The 17,296-nt window shown below is 42.8% G+C and overlaps 3 protein-coding genes across 9 annotated transcripts; 2 read left to right on the top strand and 1 right to left on the bottom strand.

Annotated features, from left to right (window-relative positions):
• Positions 1–10: 10 nt before the first annotated feature.
• Positions 11–16,721, bottom strand: LOC661025 (uncharacterized protein). 7 transcript variants are annotated; one of them, XM_008201431.3, is made up of 16 exons: positions 16,643–16,721; positions 4,307–4,754; positions 4,157–4,259; positions 4,048–4,092; positions 3,864–3,994; positions 3,294–3,428; positions 2,995–3,199; positions 2,663–2,931; positions 2,079–2,349; positions 1,851–2,024; positions 1,672–1,803; positions 1,229–1,375; positions 929–1,144; positions 755–865; positions 641–698; positions 11–510 (listed from the first exon to the last, which is right to left on the bottom strand). In XM_008201431.3, exons 2-15 carry the CDS (start codon positions 4,361–4,363, stop codon positions 673–675), a joined length of 2,022 nt encoding a protein of 673 aa, XP_008199653.1. In that variant the 5' UTR covers positions 4,364–4,754; positions 16,643–16,721; the 3' UTR covers positions 11–510; positions 641–672. The 7 variants fall into 7 exon arrangements, with proteins under 7 accessions (XP_008199653.1, XP_008199668.1, XP_008199664.1 ...); XM_008201446.3 differs by lacking the exon at positions 16,643–16,721 and having other exon boundaries at positions 2,079–2,217; positions 4,307–4,577; XM_008201442.3 differs by lacking the exons at positions 4,048–4,092; positions 16,643–16,721 and having other exon boundaries at positions 4,307–4,577.
• LOC100142196 (delta(24)-sterol reductase) lies at positions 6,048–9,552 on the top strand. The gene is made up of 5 exons (XM_001810721.4): positions 6,048–6,236; positions 6,355–6,510; positions 6,559–7,047; positions 7,097–7,626; positions 9,306–9,552. Exons 1-5 carry the CDS (start codon positions 6,048–6,050, stop codon positions 9,457–9,459), a joined length of 1,518 nt encoding a protein of 505 aa, XP_001810773.1. The 3' UTR covers positions 9,460–9,552.
• On the top strand, positions 9,626–16,537 carry LOC661132 (uncharacterized). The gene is made up of 9 exons (XM_967313.5): positions 9,626–9,834; positions 13,559–13,742; positions 14,403–14,587; positions 14,641–14,942; positions 15,094–15,413; positions 15,460–15,611; positions 15,658–16,047; positions 16,099–16,206; positions 16,266–16,537. The coding sequence occupies exons 1-9, from the start codon at positions 9,783–9,785 to the stop codon at positions 16,370–16,372; spliced, it is 1,800 nt and encodes a 599-aa protein (XP_972406.2). The 5' UTR covers positions 9,626–9,782; the 3' UTR covers positions 16,373–16,537.
• Positions 16,722–17,296: the final 575 nt, after the last annotated feature.

Raw genomic sequence — 17,296 nt, 5'->3', positions numbered from 1 at the left:
AAGGCCGGCGTAACAGAAACTTTTATATAACTCTTTACTGTATGATTAATAATAAATAACATAAGTGCGTTCGATGTCACTAAATTAACCAGAGAGTTGGCAAGCAAACGCATCTACACAAAATATATGAATATATGTCAACCATAGATAGTTTCGTCTGACTTCCTTGTGGCAGAAAACACGAGTGCACTGATTAGAGATCACAAATTTTTGTATAAAGGGGACGTCCATAATTTCGAACGAAATGTGGCACCTTGACGGATTTGTAAACGGATGGCATGGAACATAAGCAGTTGATTACAAAGGTAAAGCTGGGCAAACGGCTCAAATAAGGTTCAGCAAATGGCGCGAAGCCGTGGTGTATGTCCCTTGTTCAGTCCTTGCGAACATACACCACGGAGTTACAAAACCGTGGCCATTCCGACACTTTCTGGCTACTACCCTGTTGAAAGATGCATCTGCGATGGAACGTGGCCTTAGATGCTCTACCGTTGGTTGGAGGTCTCTCAGCTGTAAACAAAAGCACTTTCACGTTGCCATCGGCGTCCAGATATCGATTGGTTTTTTGAGCGGCTATTTTTGACGCGAATCGATGGGATTATCAGGGTCGGGGAGTGGACACGATCGATCAGATACTTGCCTGTGCAGCGATGACTCTGCCCTGGCCCGAGTTCATGCTTTCACTGCTAAATCCATACCTAAAGCAACATAACCAAATCGAATAAGCAGAAATCGGGTCCATTTTACGACATGCCTTGTTCCTTATTTTGATCAAGAGTCGGAGGAGCAGACTGGGCGATGGGAAGGGGCACGTCTGGGGGAGTCCAGGCTTTCACTTCGCTATGGGGTCGACTACTCATATCCCCTGAAACAGGACACTTTTTTGTCAATAAATCGGTCTTGGTCGAAGTCGGTGGTCTCGTTTTACCCTCCCTGACGTTTTGTGTGACAGTAAAAGTTTTTCCGGTGTCGAGTGGCACAGTCCAGTTGACAGGATCCGGGGAACGCATCAGAATTTGTTCGGGAGATTTCACCCTAGTCGGTTCCGGCGGCGACTTTACCACCGGCTCGTAATCGATTATTTCGGGTGCTTCGACTGGGGCGTTCTTCACTTCTTCGTTAGCTTCGGTCTTGGGTGGGTCGGCTATCAGTACATGAGTTTTTAAAAGCGTTATTACCGGAGTCGGTTCAAAATGAATTGCGTGTGCCAAGGATCGTGCCTTCTTACCTCCAGAATTTCCTTTTTCTAACTGTTTAGTGCCTAGTTTTTGCTTAGTGTTAGATTTTGAATTAGCTTTGGCCAATCTGTCGTCTTCGGTTTTAGAGGGTACCGAGCTATGTTTAGATCGGGATGAGACAGTAGTGTTCAAGGATGCTAAAACACCGGAAATTCGTTACTAATACTACAACCAAAACAAGCGCGGTGCAGTTGTTTCACACAGTTGCTGAAGCAAGAAACCGCACTGAAAGACCATCTTATTTTGCCAATAAGACGTCCTTCCAAAGCTTTGCACACATCAACGGAAAAAATAGTAGACAAAAAAAAAGAAATGAGGTGAGGACCGAATTGAATTTTGCACGTCGAAAGCATTTATTGCAAGTGAAATGAGCCAAGCCAAACATCACGAGTCTTGGCACACACTGACGATTTAATCACATGCTGGAGCTTACAAGGTCGAGGTCTTTTGATGCTAGCTTGATTTGCCGAAGATTTTCGCTCTTTGACGGTGGCAGACCGTGACTGGCGCTTTGGTGACCGTTTTTCAGTCGTATCAGTCACAGGACCAACAGACTGGGAACGTACTAGAAAAGAGGAAGTAGCATCGCGAAACGCGAACAATCGCACTTACGGTTCTTAGGACCGCTTTTGGGGGCTTTCTGGTTATGTCGCTTCAAAGATGATGATTTCATCGGCGAGTGTTTCTTGGGGCTGTTCTTTTGCGAACTTCTCGAATCATCATCTTTGCGTGGTATAGTCGGTTCGAGTTTCTCTCTAGTCGGCGACAGAATCAAACCGTCAAATTCTGAATATGAACTTTGTTAAGAGTTGGATCTTTGCAAAGCGCCATTAATTGTACCTGAACCACCAGTTGTTCGTTCTAAATGATGTCTGATCATATCTCGTACAATTCGAGCTGAGTTTTCAGCATTGCGAGCCGCTTTCGATGGAGAAGTCTTGTTGTTATTATCTACTTCCTTCTCTTCTTTTGTATAAGACTTGTGTGTCATGGAAGCGAGAGATAAGGCTGATAGAGAACTTCTCCGTGAAACTTGATCCCAAAGTTCAACTTGCTTATTGTATATATCAGAAAGCCTATCTGGAGCAAGTTCACTACCCCAACCGCGGTGCTGTCACAAATATTCACACGGAATAATTAATTTCGTCAAGTGCAATCATTCTTGTGTTCAAATCACACAAACTAACCTAAACCAATCTGTGCTTTCTAAATACAACAAGTTGATAAATTGGGATTAACAGTTTTCGATTTGCCCAAAACAAAAAGCAAGCGAAACATCATAACTTCCTCAAGTTTGATCACATTTTAAAAACGAAGCAAATGAAAAAGCGAGCAGTTCTGGATTGATTAGGTCAGTGTTGGTTGGGTTTGGTCCCAACCCCGGGGGTTTCTAGACCGGATGCGAAAAATTTGTTATGTCATACCTTATATTCTCCTGCCTTTTTTCGCAATTCGACGACTTCCCTGTACCAAGAGTCGTTCTTCTCGCATTGAGGCGGTAGCGAGTTTTGTCCGGCCGAGTTATCGGTGTCATCGACGGGAGCTCCCCGTTTGGTGAAGCGTCCTTCCGAGTATTCATACTGGGAGAAAGGTCTGAAGTTCTTCTTGTATTCGGAATTGAATTCATCCTTGAATATGTGAGTCTTGTCTTCACGTGTGTTTCTTTCATCGACTAATGGTTCGAGTTCACTGGCTGATAGTGCATTATGGTGGTTTAGGGTGTAAGTTTAGCGGGATGGAGGATTTTGATGCTTACCATCCTTATTTTCCAAATCGATGCGTTTTTTGTGCACCATTGCATTGGTGGCCGGTTTTAGCGCTCCCATCGATTGGGATTTGCGAGGTGCCGAGGAATCGACGGCATCTCTACGTGAAGTATGGCCCTGAGGCCAAGCGAATTGCAGTCTGTATTCAGTGCTAATTTTTGAAATGGCCTTCCGGAGAAGCCCAGTTTCGCGTCCCTGGAAAGAAAGACGGACCGTCGGCGTGCGGATGGTAAGATCAAAGCGGATCGGGGGGTAAAGTGTGATCGTGTCGCGTGTGTGTGATCATTACCATGTTCTCCAAATCCGGGTCCGATTCCCTACGCCGCTCCCGCTCCCGCATGCCGTCCCCGTGGCCGCCGCCGCCACGCGGTCCCTCCGACTTGCTCCGCCGGGAAGGCCTCCAGTGCGCCCCACGCTCCTCCGACTGCAATTAAAATGAATACATTTTCTTACAATCATGCCATGACAACGGAAACGTATTCATTTTAATACGTCGCATGCAGCACTGATCCCTTTAACGGGCTTCCAACTGGACGGGTTACCAAGTGCTGGCCCTCATCGATCTCAACGAGATCGATACACCAATGGCCGACACTCGGACTCGCATGCAGGCAAGGCGGAGAGAGCAACTGGACTACTGGACTTACGGGTTTGGATCTACTAACGTCAGAGCCTCGGGAGCGGCGACGGCAATTCGCTTCACGCACCGACTTATCTAGCTGGCTGTGCCAAAAAAACGCTACAGCCTGTAGGAATCTGTCTACAAGTACTGTGGAATTGTAGTCTACTTGTTACGATAGCGGTTGAGCGACGCGACCAGATGCAATAAGTGCGTGCACGGTGGTATCTACCCGCTTACCCGAGCCCTAGGTTCCGTGTTGCACACCCCATTCGCGGTGATTTCGCCATCACTGATCAGAAACTCGTGGTGGCGGTAGGCCAAGTCGGGATACTTCTTCCTCCTAGGCATCGCCGGTTCCAGCTTGGGCACTAAACCCACAAACAAATTACCCAGTAAGAACCACCAGACTCACTCAACTTACGCTCATTATGCACCTCATCCTCCTTGGAGGAGTGCTGAGTGTCGCCTAAAAGACGTGATTAAGTGTAGTCTGGAGTTGTTATCGATCTAGGAGGAGTGAAGAGGCTTACCGGCGTTCGGAGCGGCGTTGGGCTGCGGTGGCCTCCGCACGACCTCCTGCCTGGGCCCCGTGTACTCGTGCCATCGGTAAGTACTCCGGTACTCGGAGTGCAGCTGCAAGAGGAAATCGGCAATGGCGTCAACGCTCCGCTCCTCCTTACCTTATCGACAGGCATCGACGGGCAAGCTCTGCACAAGTTCCAGAATGAGCCAATCATCAGGTCGAATGGGCACTTAAATTCTCTCCAAGTAACTCTGAGGCCGACAAGCCATACACCGCACCGGAAACTCCGGGGGCCAGAAAACGTGAGAGGAGACGGCGTAGGTCGCGAGAACTTAATGAGCCACCAGACTCGACGGACACGAGAGCTCGTGCAGCATGACAGGAGCCCCACCTTATTGGCAATCCGTGGTCGGGTCGACGACGGCTCTACTCAACCTAAGAATCAATAGACGGGCGCCTGCTCCTTGCAATTCTATCGTTGCGCCAGTTGCGCTACTGTTTTTTACCCACTTAGAGCGCCATCCACAACAAATACCCCGAATTATTATCACCGGACTCGATTCCTATTACTCCAATTCCAATTCGTTCAATAGCAGCGAAATCACCTGCAAAACGATATTCAGCCCTCACCCCCAACACGCTCACAGGGAAATTCAATGTGCGAGGTCATTCACCCCAAAATGGGGGAATCAAGGACGATCGGTCAGTAGACATCATCTCTGACCTACCACCCCCTTTCCTCACATTTTTCCCAACCCTGCAAAATTCTTCCCGAGACATTTTATTCATTCCAGACCCCGGACAGGCAATATCATTTATGTAACACACAAATTAAATTTCTAACATCATACAACAAATTAAACTTTTTCAAAGACACACAACTTTTAAATCCAATTTTACTCGACTCCACTCGCTTAAACAAAGGAAAAACCATTACAAGGGAAATTAAATAATGCCACCTAATCTATCCCATTGACATTTGCTCATTTAAGGCTGTTTTAACTACAAACCTGACTTTCAAAGGTCACACAATACGACCAATAAAGCGACTATCGATTGCATAGTCGGCTATACCATTTTAACCAAATTTACTAATTATAATGAAGCATAGACTACTGAACGCTTTACTACCACCCGATCCAAATTTGCTTCAAACCACATCATGAAAAACCTCCATGGTTTTAGCACCCGCCCTCCTAATACAACACAAAATAAAAACATGAACGTTTCGTTAATCCGACGCATTAGAATACAGATCATGAATAAAATATCGTTTGTTTTCCAGGCAGACGATCCCGATTATAAAACCTTATCTGTATGTAATAAAACAATGTTAACTGCTCCCATATTCTAGAAAATGGATTCCTAAATTATGAATAATGCAAGTGCAACTTTTCCTAAACGGGTTCATGCCAGTTACGGTTTTTTGGATTTAACACAGAAAACCGTAAATTGCATTGCTTTTTCACATCCGCACAACATAATGCAACATAGCGTTGCACTTCTGAATCTGTTGAGTGCAGTCGCCGGTTGATTAATGCGAACCAAAAATTTTCTTCCAGCGACGTCATACTCGACATTTGGGGCTTTTGAATAAAAAGTGAACACGAAAGCTCCCTTGCATAATTAATTAAGCCACAGCAATGCGGGCTGGTGATAATGACTTCGTTTGTGGCTACTAATGATTTATGTACAGAGGAGATTTTAAGGTGAACAATCGATTTGCGATTAAATCTCACCTGACGCCGTCGTGTGGCAACAAAATTCGTCAAATCTCGAGCGTTTGAAACATAAACAAATCGTTAATAGAGTCACAGATGCGCGATGCGCTAGTACGCCTGTTCTTAAACTAATTTAACCTTGATTGAAATAAATTTTTATCAGTTGGGTCTGTGAACATGGCTTACAAGCCGGAGGGACTCTTCGAGCACATCCTGATTCACTACAGATGGGTTTTCGTTTGTCTTTTCCTCTTGCCCGCCTCTTTCTTTTTCGATATTTGGCTGTACGTCCGTAACTGGATCGTTTTCAAATTGAGCAGTGCCCCCAAACAACATCATTCCAAAGTGAAACATGTACAAACCCAGGTATGTCAAAAAATTTCATTCCACTGGATTCAGCTGAGTCACAAGTAGATTTACATCGAAATTTCGTTCGAGTTCACTGGAACCGAACGTTTTTTGACCGCTACGTTTCGTATTTAAGGTAAGAAATTGGATTAAGAATGGAAGAAAACAATTTATGTGCACAGCCAGGCCTGGATGGCAGACAGTCTCCTTCAGGAGGCCCAAATATAAGAAGACTATGTACAATGTTGAAGTCAATCTAGTTGACGTGCTTGATATTAATTTAGAGAAGAAGGTACCTCTCGAGAAACCAAGACCAGGGTTTAATTTTTCTTGTTGCTAGACTGTTCGGGTTGAACCTTTAGTCACCATGGGTCAGTTAACCGCGACTTTGAACCCTCTAGGCTGGACTATTCCGGTGGTACCGGAGCTCGATGATTTAACAGTCGGAGGTTTAGTTATGGGGACTGGAATAGAGTCGTCTTCGCACAAATACGGCCTCTTCCAACACATTTGCGTTTCTTACGAATTAGTTCTTTGTGATGGTTCTGTGGTAACTTGTTCAACTCAAGAAAACCCAAATTTATACTATTCAGTACCTTGGTCGTACGGCACTTTGGGTATATTGACAGCCGTTGAAATTCAGTTAATCCCAGCCAAAAAATACGTCAAACTGACTTACAAACCCTTAAAAACCCTGGATCAAGTAACTCAAGAGACTGAATCAGCAAGTAAAGACCTGAACAACGAATTTGTCGAAACTTTGGTTTATAGTAAAGATAAGGCGGTGCTCATGACCGGCATTCAAACCGACCAAGTTGACGAAAATAAAGTAAAGTCCAATTTGGCCGAAACCTGGTTCTACGTTCAATTGATTACAGGTGAATGCGATTGGAAAATGGTACAAGCCTTGGTTTTTCAAACATGTTGAAGGCATGTTGGAAACTAATAAAACTGTGGTTGAATACATCCCCTTGCGTGACTATTACCACCGACACACGAGATCTATATTTTGGGAACTTCAGGACATTATTCCCTTCGGAAACAACCTCCTGTTTAGGTTTTTCTTGGGTTGGATTGTGCCCCCAAAAGTCTCCCTTTTAAAACTGACCCAAACTGAAGCTGTGCGAAAACTGTACGAGAACAACCACGTCATTCAGGACATGTTAGTACCGATTGAAACCCTCAAAGCGAGCATCGAGAAATTTCACGAGGTTCTCGAGATATACCCCATGTGGATTTGCCCTTTTAAGTTACCCCCAAACCCGGGAATGGTGCACCCTCCCCTAAAAAACTACGATACGGACCCCGTTTACGTCGATATCGGTGTGTACGGGGTACCCAAAGCTAAAAATTTCACACCGCTTGGATCGACGAGAGAGATCGAAAAATACGTCAGTAATGGCAATGGGTAAGTCATTTAGCGCTAATTATAATTGGAGTGATTAGTGTGTAGGTTTTGAAACGTTTCCGCTCGTTTTTTCCCTAATTTCGAGTTGTTAAAACAATTATGTTCCGAGTTTATGTTTCAATTCCTTTGCGCTACGAAATTATAACATGATATTGATAGTAAAACATGACTTCGCTATACGAATTATCTAAATTGAGACTATTACGGCTGCTGTTGTGCGGCGACTTGACAACTTCCAGATGAGTTAAAGAATGGCATAAATTGTTGACAATGCGACTGGGTTCAAGTCATTATATTGATTTATTTTGTTTGCTTAATGATTTTTACGTAATTGCCGTTCAACATGACATGTACACATGCACAATTTGTTTAAACTTTATTATCAAGACAATTTAACACGGAAAAAGCTCAAAGTTTTAAGTACGCTTGGGCCGAAGTATGATTATTGCTTGCGGCATAGACACACTCTATTTATGGGAGTCATGGGACGCTGGACAGTAAAATTATTTTGATTATACAGTGCGTTATCTGCATACCAGTTAGTTTTACATTTATGTATTTACAAAACAAATGATTAACCATTTTTGTACTCGTATGTTCGTCTATTTATTCAATTACACTATGACAAATGCGAAAAATAACTGTTATTTTGAGGCACGACATAGCTCTTCCGTATTTTTGCGGAATTATCACCGATCTCCTTGCTCTGTTTGAGCCCAACCTTTTCTCAAATCTTCCGACACAAACAGAACCGCATTTTTTATACATTTCTTTCTCTTTTAAGTAATTATATGGCTGAAAGTAACTTGTAACGTTAAACGACACTGCATTTTCACTGCCTTTACAACAGCTGAGCCTCAAGTAATTGAAGTTCTTTGTTGGAAAAAATGGGGACAGTCCTTGAGTTCAATTTTTAATTTTGTTCTCGATTTTGTTGTTTTTTCGCGTCTGTGACGGCTCCAATATTCCAATTGTCAGTTTCTACGTTATCTAAACTCTAAACCAAATGATATATTTTTTCTATTCTATTCTCATCGCAAAGTCATTATTCTAGATACTCAAATTAAAGCTAAAAACGTACTTTTCTCGCAAAATTTTGCTCAAATAGAGCGAAAAGTTAACAGTGAAGTTCGAAAATGACTTTTACTAGCGCGTTAGCATGTTTTTCAACTAAAAACTCGCTTATTTTGCATAAATTTGCTAGGACTAGCAAAAAACAACAAATGGGCGCAATGATAAATTTTCGCCTTTTCGTTGGATTTATCACGTTTTTGGGTAGGAAACCCCCTCGGAAACATCCCTTATTGTTCCATTAGAAAGTTTAGTGAGCGAACTCATTTTTTCGCGAAATTTCGTTAAGACCAGTGGAACAGTCGCTGGAACAGCGTAACAATAATCCTTTGTTTAAAAAAATTCGACACCTCAAAGCGAGAAATAAGTTGGAGGAACTCGAAACGAAATGTAGAATGTTTTGTTTTTCGCAGGTTTTGGTCAAGCTAGAGTTGGCAATCAATTTGGGAGAGTAAATTCGTGCGTTTTGATTGTTGTTCTCAGCGAAAAGGGGAAAGGACTTAATTGTTCCCAGAGTAATAATTTCCTCGTTAGGGCTTTAATTGTTTGTGCCGGTTATTTACTGAGTCTTTGGCTTTCCGGCATGGAAATAGTGATGATGCGTGTAGTTTCCAGATGCTGTATGCCGACACATACATGTCCCGTGAGGAATTTCGCAGAATGTTCGACCACCGGCTGTACGACTCGCTGAGGGCTTCTCTGGGCTGCGAATCGGCCTTCGCCGAGGTGTACGACAAGGTGAGCAGGGCCGCTCGGGAGTAGGAACTGAAGAAACCACTGGAGCTGCACTATTTGCTTTCGGAAGTCACGGCCTGTGGCCATCATCATTCCAGAAATAAAGAATGTTGAAAAGAACTAGTGCTTTTTGTGGTCCTCGTCCTAGTGCGCTTGCGCCCGCGGCTCAGTACTAGCCGATCAGTCGGTTCTTCATTCATAACTCCGCCGGTTCATTCAATTACGGTGCCTCGAAAGCACGTCCTGCACCTGTCGTGTTCTCTACCTGCCACCCCGGGGCTGACCAGAGACGTCGCAGCCTTCGGTCCGGTACCATTTCGACGTGGTACTCGCGAGTGTTCAGCCCTATCATGAACACCTATGTGAAAGTGACATTGGTTTCGGCTGCGCTCCTCTCGCTATGTAAGTGTCCAGTGATTAATTTTTGTTTATTTATTTGTCTGCGAACGCGCATTCCTCTTCGCTGACTAAACCAATTTTCAATCGCATCTTCGCACACCATCTGACAATACCAAAACCAAAAACTCAGCAACACCACAGCGAAATTCGACTTGTGCCATAATCACGGTTTTTCCGCCCGTAACGTGTAACAAGAGTAAGAAATTATCCAATTACCACTTCCTCAACTTGTACGACTTGGATGCGGCTAATAATGATTCAGAAAAAATTCAACGTGATTCACCGCAATCCTCATTTGCGCAAAATAAAGTCACCACATGCCTCACACCTACGTTAGAAACCAGAAATTCAATTCTCATACCTAGGTTTAGAAATCCGAAACGAAATTTACAGGAACCCAAATGGGCGCACAAGCGACGAACCCCAACCGTTTGCAGCCATTGGCTTTGTCCAACCCAATTTTTTTCAAAAAATAATTTTTGAAACATAATTTTAAATCAGATAATCACTGAATTTATTGTAATCTGCTGTCAGGACAAAAAATCTGCCGATTAGCGACCTGAAATCTGTACATAATACAAAACAAGAATGTCAGCGAAAATTTTCTCCCCCCATTTCAAACGAAAAAGAAGCAAAAATTGTCATTTTCACCCCTTATTTTTGTTTTTTTGGCGGATTGTACGAATTAATTCGTTCCATGTGAGCGAAATTTTGCGGGGTTATTTTTGGCAGTGAATAGTACATTAAATTTATTAAGTAAGTGGATAACAAATTCTTGGTAGTCCGAAGGGGATATTAGTGTTGTGCGAATTCCTGCGCTATTCATGTGGGCTTACCCCGACTTATCGCTTCAAAAATAGTTGAATGGTGCTGGCATTCTGGGCTAAAATAAGCTTTGTGCTTTGTTCCCTCGTTAAGTCGGCATTAATGAAATAGCTCCATTGGCCGTGTGAAATATAAAACCGCAGCTTTCTACGTAAATGGTGTTTTAATTCGACGTAAAATTACCCAATTTTGATTAGAGGCGGGTTTACAGCGGGGCTGGGTCAATAAATAAAAAAAGTAAATAGAGTTTCCTGTTGGATGGAGGTTTCCATGGCGTTCGAGGGTAGTAAAGATAAGATGGAGTTAATGTGTTGGAATTGAATTTAAATATTCGAGGCACGGCGTTGTGTTATGGTCGGTTATGGTAATATTTTCACGTCGATGTGGGTGCTCCTTAGTAGGAGGAAAGAATTCATGGAATGGAATGGGTACAGGAACAATCAACTCGAACTTGTTACCGCATGTTAATTCGAGTCCCACCCTCGTCGTGATTTATTTATTTCGGCGCTGGATAAGGAAATGCCGGATCTTCTCGGGGTACGAGCGAGAGGAGTATTAGCATTTTGCGTCATATTTCGTTACGGTTTGTAGTTTTTTCACTCCATTTAGCGAACAAAGAGATTATTACTACATTTCCCCATTTGCTTTAAATTTGATTAAAAAGGAGAGATTTAATCCGGGGTAATTAAGGCTGCGACTTAAACTTCTAATTAGTTTCCATCCGATACTATCAACCATCTATTCAAACAGTGGTTTATCCGTTAAGGTGCGTTCACACCACAACGGGGATTGTTCGCTCGAAACCGCATTTCGAAGAATTCCAGTGATTTATCGATTATTGATCACCTCACGAGTGCTGTATATCATAGCGAAAATATTTGGGGTAGACGTTTGGTGTTTATTTAGCAGAAAATTGTGAAAGGCGAGGGCAGGTAAACTGGCAAAGTAATTCTGTTCTGGTATTCGAACTACCTGTGTTTCATTTAAAGAGGCCGTTCTAAATCAGTTGAACACCTGCCTGTAATTGTAGTACCTACCTGTACTACCTAATCTTACGGCTTACGTATTTTAATGGCCTGAATTAAGTCTGCAGCAAGACTGCATCGGGTTTTTTCACAAGTAAAACCAGCTTTATTTTTTAGGATACGGCAATTTACAATTTGAAACAACTAAAAATAGTAATAAACGCCATTTAACATTAAAAAACCGGAGTTTTGGTTGACTGGAACTGTGGAATTGCGCTTTTTTGTTAGTGTTGAAACAATTTTAACAATATCTCCGATCATTCTGCCAACTCATCAAAGTAAACATACTTAGATGATTTTTTCATTTTTTCTTAAATCAATCTACATTTATTTAATAAACCCGTTTAGCAACAATGAATGCCGAGTGTGACGCGTTCCTGCGTTCCAACAATAATGCGTAATGCAATTAAATTTTTGTGCCAAGACTGGACGACTGGTATTTGCGCCCACTGCCATCCTAAAAATTTTTGTTACACGAAGTTCTTTCTTGCGATAAATCTTAAAACCATCACGTGTCATAAATGTCTACGTGAATCGATTACCACATGGTGGTAACAAAAGCTTTCTGACACATTATTCAAAAGCCGTGTCTTGGGAAATTTTGAAATAAAGGATTTTATATCAAATGACGTAAACTTTTATGTAAGATAAGCCCGCAAAGAGATCATATATCCGAAACATTTGTTTTGTTGCGAGAACAAGTAAACATTCTTGAGATTTGCGGCTTTAGCTAACTGTATTTATTGTTTTGGTTATGATTTTTATTCAGGAATTGTAGCGTATTTTGATGACATTCACCGCATAGTTTTGTCAATAGCAGGTCAAGGGAATTGCATTGTCATTGTTTCTGTAACAGGTCATTGCACATAAAATATGCACAATCGAAATTGAGTGGCAAAATGGCTCGATTTTCATATTAAATTGTTCAGAGGTGTTTGCGTTTTTCAAACGCAAAAACTGTGAACACAATCGAGAATTTTTATTAACTCTTGAATTCCTGAGATGCAGTACCGTAAAGGAATTGGGATTCGGAGAAGTAATCATTTTCGAAGGCAGTTAAATAAAAGTGCAAATTGCACATTTTCGATTCCATGTCGAGGCAGATGTGGTGCAAAAGCAGGAAAATTGAGATGAAACGGTTTGTTTTTTGGTGGCGCCATGGTGTTTTTGTTTTGAATTAATTATACGGCTGGCGCGAGTGTGTAAAATTGGTTGAAACGGTAGAAAAATAGGTGAAGTAATGGCTGTTGGTGTATTAAGAAATGCGTTGAATGTCATGTTGAGAAATTGATTGCATCCTTTCTGATATGGTTCCGGTCTGGCATCGGCGTTCGATTCATTGGTATTCTGCATGTTTTTGCCCGCGCAGGTAATAATTTCGCGTTGAAAGTGAATCCTGCTGATAGTTGTCGGTTTGGTAAATTAGAAAAAGATTGATTAACTGGGCGGAGAAAGTGGTAATTAAGTCGGGCAGCATCCAGAGTACGAAAACCGGTACTGCAGGTATTCTCCGGATGTCGTTGGAATCTCCACAAGGACGGAAATTGTCGCCAGGATCCGGGGCATTTTACCTACTACCCATTATCTCTTAGCAATAACTGTGGTAACTCGCCAGGCTTCGTCGCACTGCCGGTCGGTGACTTTGCGCTCATCGGACCATAACAATCCATCCATAATATGGCCTCTTCTTATGCGAAATAGATGGCGCGTAGGCCAATCTTATTACCCCTCATTAGAGCAAACCGCTAATGGCCGAAACCTGGACCCATTCCCACTGAATAATTCCGAACCGATGAAGCGTTCTCCGAATTCCGAATTTGTTCCGAAACGCTTGACCGCCTGTCCGAAGAAAAACAATTCAATCTCGGATGTTTCAGGGGGACACTCGGACGCCGTCTGCTACTTCCCCCAGCAATTCCAAGGCGAATTCGTCATGCAAACCACGACTAACCTGGGCACCGGAATACAGTACACCACCGTCAACGTGACCTCGATGTCAATCCCCATTTGGGGCAACTGCCACAAACGCAAAGGAAATAATAATTTCATACTCATGCTCAAGTATGTTAATCTCCGAGCGATACAATTCCATCGGTATTCTGGCCAGATTGCGGTTTCAAAATATTTAAACCAACTTCGGCACCAACAAAAGCTTTTTCTTCGCAACTTAACCAAACGATCGCCCGTTCTTATTAGTGCATAATAACCGGATAAAAAAGCGGCCAAATTATTTCGACATGCTCTATGTAACACGCTGACATTGAAAATTGATATTTACCAAGTGGAAATACATGCCCAAAAAACTTTGATCGTCCGCCGATTACGCATGTAACAACAAATTTCCAAAACCGTTAACCGACATATTCCTCCACTTGAGGTAATCAAAAAAGCTTTTCGGTTTTGGACTACTCAAATGAGCTCACATCCGCATTACGAAAAAGTGTCGCCGATCTTGATTAATCCTTGTTGATATGAATTACCATCCGTTGGTTTTTTGTCGAAGCCCGTGGTGTCCGGAAATGTATTTTGTCGTCTTTTTCTTGGTGTTAAATCAGCGGGGTTATTAAACCTTTTAATTGGTATTTAGTAAGAAAGGTCAAAACCCATTCTCTGGCATGAAAACGCTTAATGGCCATGCCTAGAGCTTCCGGAATCCCAAAATACCAATGGAATTGTGAGTGGCACTTCACACGAATTCCCACTAATTAATCCGTTTCACAGCTACAGGGAAACAAGTTGTATTCGTTGTTTACACCTGAAATTGCGATCCGCGAACGTTTTACAAGTGTTTGCGCTAAACCAGGAAAGCATTTCGAAATGCTACACGAACGAGGACTTAGCGGAAAAGAATTGTCCTTCCGAAGAATCTTTAGCGAATCGTGAAGCGGCGGAAATATTGTTATTCAGTGAGTTAACCATCGATGACTATCACATTTATATTACAAGGGCGTTATTGCAGAAAAGAACGGTTTGTTTACACGGAAAGAATATTGCCCGATCGACGGCAAATACTCCATCACCTACACCAGTAATAACCCTTCCCAGCCCAACGACTGCACCGGCTACGACTCCATACTCGACTCCTGTCCTTCCGGGTCCATCCTCAATTTCCGCCTAAGGGGCTGCACGGCCACCCCCAACGCTTTCGACCTCAAATTCGAGTGCATGGCCAGCTGGAAGGGCCCCAACAACGAGAACTATCTCATCTTCGCCGACAATAACCGCCAAATCGGCGGCCAAAAACCCAAATATCGATGCGCCGTAAGTTGAAACGCGAAGCTGCAGGAGACACTTGCAGTTTACTTTATGAACTCGTAATTTTACAAAGTTGATAACAAGACGGTTTTAACTAGCAAGTATCTTTTCTGCTGGCTTTCGGGCGACTTAGCGCTCGTAATAATGCATTCTGCAGTTGTTCAACCACGAGTACCGCACTGGCGACATCCACATGGCGCTAAGTCGCGACTCGACTTGCACCAGCGATTTGCTCAACTCAACGCACGGCTTTGAGACGTTTTCGCTGACGCCTCGCCAGGAGAACCCCTGGCCGGCGGAGACTTCCTTCGGGACTTGCACATTCCCGAAGTGGATGCACGGGAATTGGGAGCACGTCCGCGTCGACTACGACACGATGATCTACCGCGACCACTCCTCGTTCAAGACATACACGATAAAATGCGTTGGCGTTCAGGAAGATGGGAGTAGATACTTGATTTTTAGTCGAACACAATGGTAAGGCGCGTGTGAATCTTGATCGCGGCTAAGCTGAATGTTCCAGCGATGAGGAGCGGTACAACTGTATGCGTATTGTTAAGAGGAGTAACAATATATTAGAATTTCAATTAGGCTCGAAAGCTAGTACCACCAAAGACGTGTTCGGACTGTGCTCCGACGACAATTTCCAAGACGACTCGTGGATCACCCAAGGCCGTATGTGTCTCTTTAGCCAACCACGGGGGCTGAGCTCTGATTTCAGGCACCGACGCGGTGGAGGAGGCGTCGTCGGGCCGGTGCCCCATTTCGGGCGAGTACGTGGGCGTGATCCCCGACGGCGAGGACTTGTGTGCGAAACTGTGGTCCGACTGCGACACCTCGGAGCTGATGTACTACCAAGTGTCGCACTGCAAGACGAACGAAGTGTACGAGGAGCGCGAGTACAGGTGTTTGGGCCACTGGCGCGAGTCGGAATTTCTGTACACTTACACCCAGAGGCGGGACGTGGCCGCCGGGACGTACGAGTGCTTTGTCGGTGTTAAAATCTCGAACCGGGAAATTTATATCAAGGAAGCCGGAGAACACTGCCAAAGACATATAGATCCGCTGCACTACGGCATGCAGCTGAATAAAACAAACAGCGTTTATACATGTAATTCCCGCGAGATTGTTGCGATTACTTTTACGACTTTTGCAATTATAGGCAACAGTTCAACTCCTCGGAACCCGCCTCGGACGTCGACGAGTCCCCGAAGACCCACTGTTAGCATGGTGCCGACGGTTAGATCGACGACCAAAGTGTGGAATTTCGGTAATTTTCCGAGCAGTGACAAAAACAAACACGCAATTACCATTGTTATTTTATTTCAGATACGGCAGGAGCTGAGACAAAGAATAATGACAATGCAAGTTCAGCCATCGTTATTAAATCGACGTACTTGTGTATAATTGTGTATATACTTAAAAGTTTTATGTAAGGAAACGAATCGAGAGACTTGTATTTATTAGTTCTTCTTGCCAAATTACTTAATACTTTTTATACTTAATTTATTACTTTGCTCTGAGAGCATCTGCCTTTATTAGTGATTACTATACACTATTGTGATGTAAATTATTTATATTTAAATAAAATAAGAACTTAATTTTTGTTTTTTTCCTTCCAACAAATTAAATCCTGATCTTTGCACTCGACGGAACAAATAGGTCGATGATTTCGTTACGAGAATAAAAAAAAGAAAAATGCTTACGGAATTTTCTGATAAGGGGACACCTGTGCGATGGCTGCGACGATAAAAACTAGCATCTCCCCTTATCAAGTCATTTTTAAAGTCATACGGTTTAAGCAAACTCCTGTATATCATAATTCAAGGTTGCCCCCGATTTCTATTAATTATCTAACTCACAACAAAATATTCCTCTACGTCATTTTTCAGCCAAAATTAAACACATACGAATTCCTTAAATATTTTACTCTTATTTGCCATCTTTAAATATATTTGTTTGCAGTGATTAAGTTAAGTAAATATAATTTAGTATTTCCGGTGACATTCTTCAGATAAAATAAGAGGGAATTAGTGGTGAGAACGGCAAGGAAGGCGCCACGAATCGCAACTAATAACCGTTTTGCCGACGCAGGCAAAATGAACCCATTTTTATGTTGGAAAGTTCGCAAAAATTTTAATCAGATATGGTGAAACACGAAGGCTTAATTCACCAAATACATTTTTTATAAGAAAAAATACAGTCAAATCTCTATTCTTCGTGCATTTTTATAACTTAGGTGGTGCCCATTTTTTTAAGCAACCTGAATGACTCAAGGATTGACTTGACTTCTAAATCACTCATTTGTCGACTTCTTTTTTTCTTTTATTGTTACCAGTTATTTCGGGTGTGTGATATTT

This window comes from Tribolium castaneum, chromosome 10 (assembly GCF_031307605.1).
Source record: "Tribolium castaneum strain GA2 chromosome 10, icTriCast1.1, whole genome shotgun sequence".
Lineage (NCBI taxonomy): Eukaryota > Metazoa > Arthropoda > Insecta > Coleoptera > Tenebrionidae > Tribolium > Tribolium castaneum.
Note: the sequence above shows the minus strand (reverse complement) of the source record. Positions and strands in the feature narration are given on the sequence as shown.

Excerpts from the sequence above, each read along its gene's own strand:
- LOC661025 (XM_008201431.3), bottom strand. The coding sequence starts at position 4,363 with ATGATTGGCTCATTCTGGAACTTGTGCAGAGCTTGCCCGTCGATGCCT. Across the intron at positions 3,995-4,047 it reads GGATGAGGTGCATAATGAGC|TGCCCAAGCTGGAACCGGCG; the intron begins GTAAGTTGAGTG and ends TTGTGGGTTTAG. Across the intron at positions 2,932-2,994 it reads CGATTTGGAAAATAAGGATG|CCAGTGAACTCGAACCATTA; the intron begins GTAAGCATCAAA and ends ATGCACTATCAG.
- LOC100142196 (XM_001810721.4), top strand. The coding sequence starts at position 6,048 with ATGGCTTACAAGCCGGAGGGACTCTTCGAGCACATCCTGATTCACTAC. Across the intron at positions 6,237-6,354 it reads TGAAACATGTACAAACCCAG|GTAAGAAATTGGATTAAGAA; the intron begins GTATGTCAAAAA and ends TTCGTATTTAAG. Across the intron at positions 7,627-9,305 it reads TACGTCAGTAATGGCAATGG|TTTCCAGATGCTGTATGCCG; the intron begins GTAAGTCATTTA and ends TGATGCGTGTAG.
- LOC661132 (XM_967313.5), top strand. The coding sequence starts at position 9,783 with ATGAACACCTATGTGAAAGTGACATTGGTTTCGGCTGCGCTCCTCTCG. Across the intron at positions 15,414-15,459 it reads ATTTTTAGTCGAACACAATG|CGATGAGGAGCGGTACAACT; the intron begins GTAAGGCGCGTG and ends TGAATGTTCCAG. Across the intron at positions 15,612-15,657 it reads CTCGTGGATCACCCAAGGCC|GCACCGACGCGGTGGAGGAG; the intron begins GTATGTGTCTCT and ends CTCTGATTTCAG.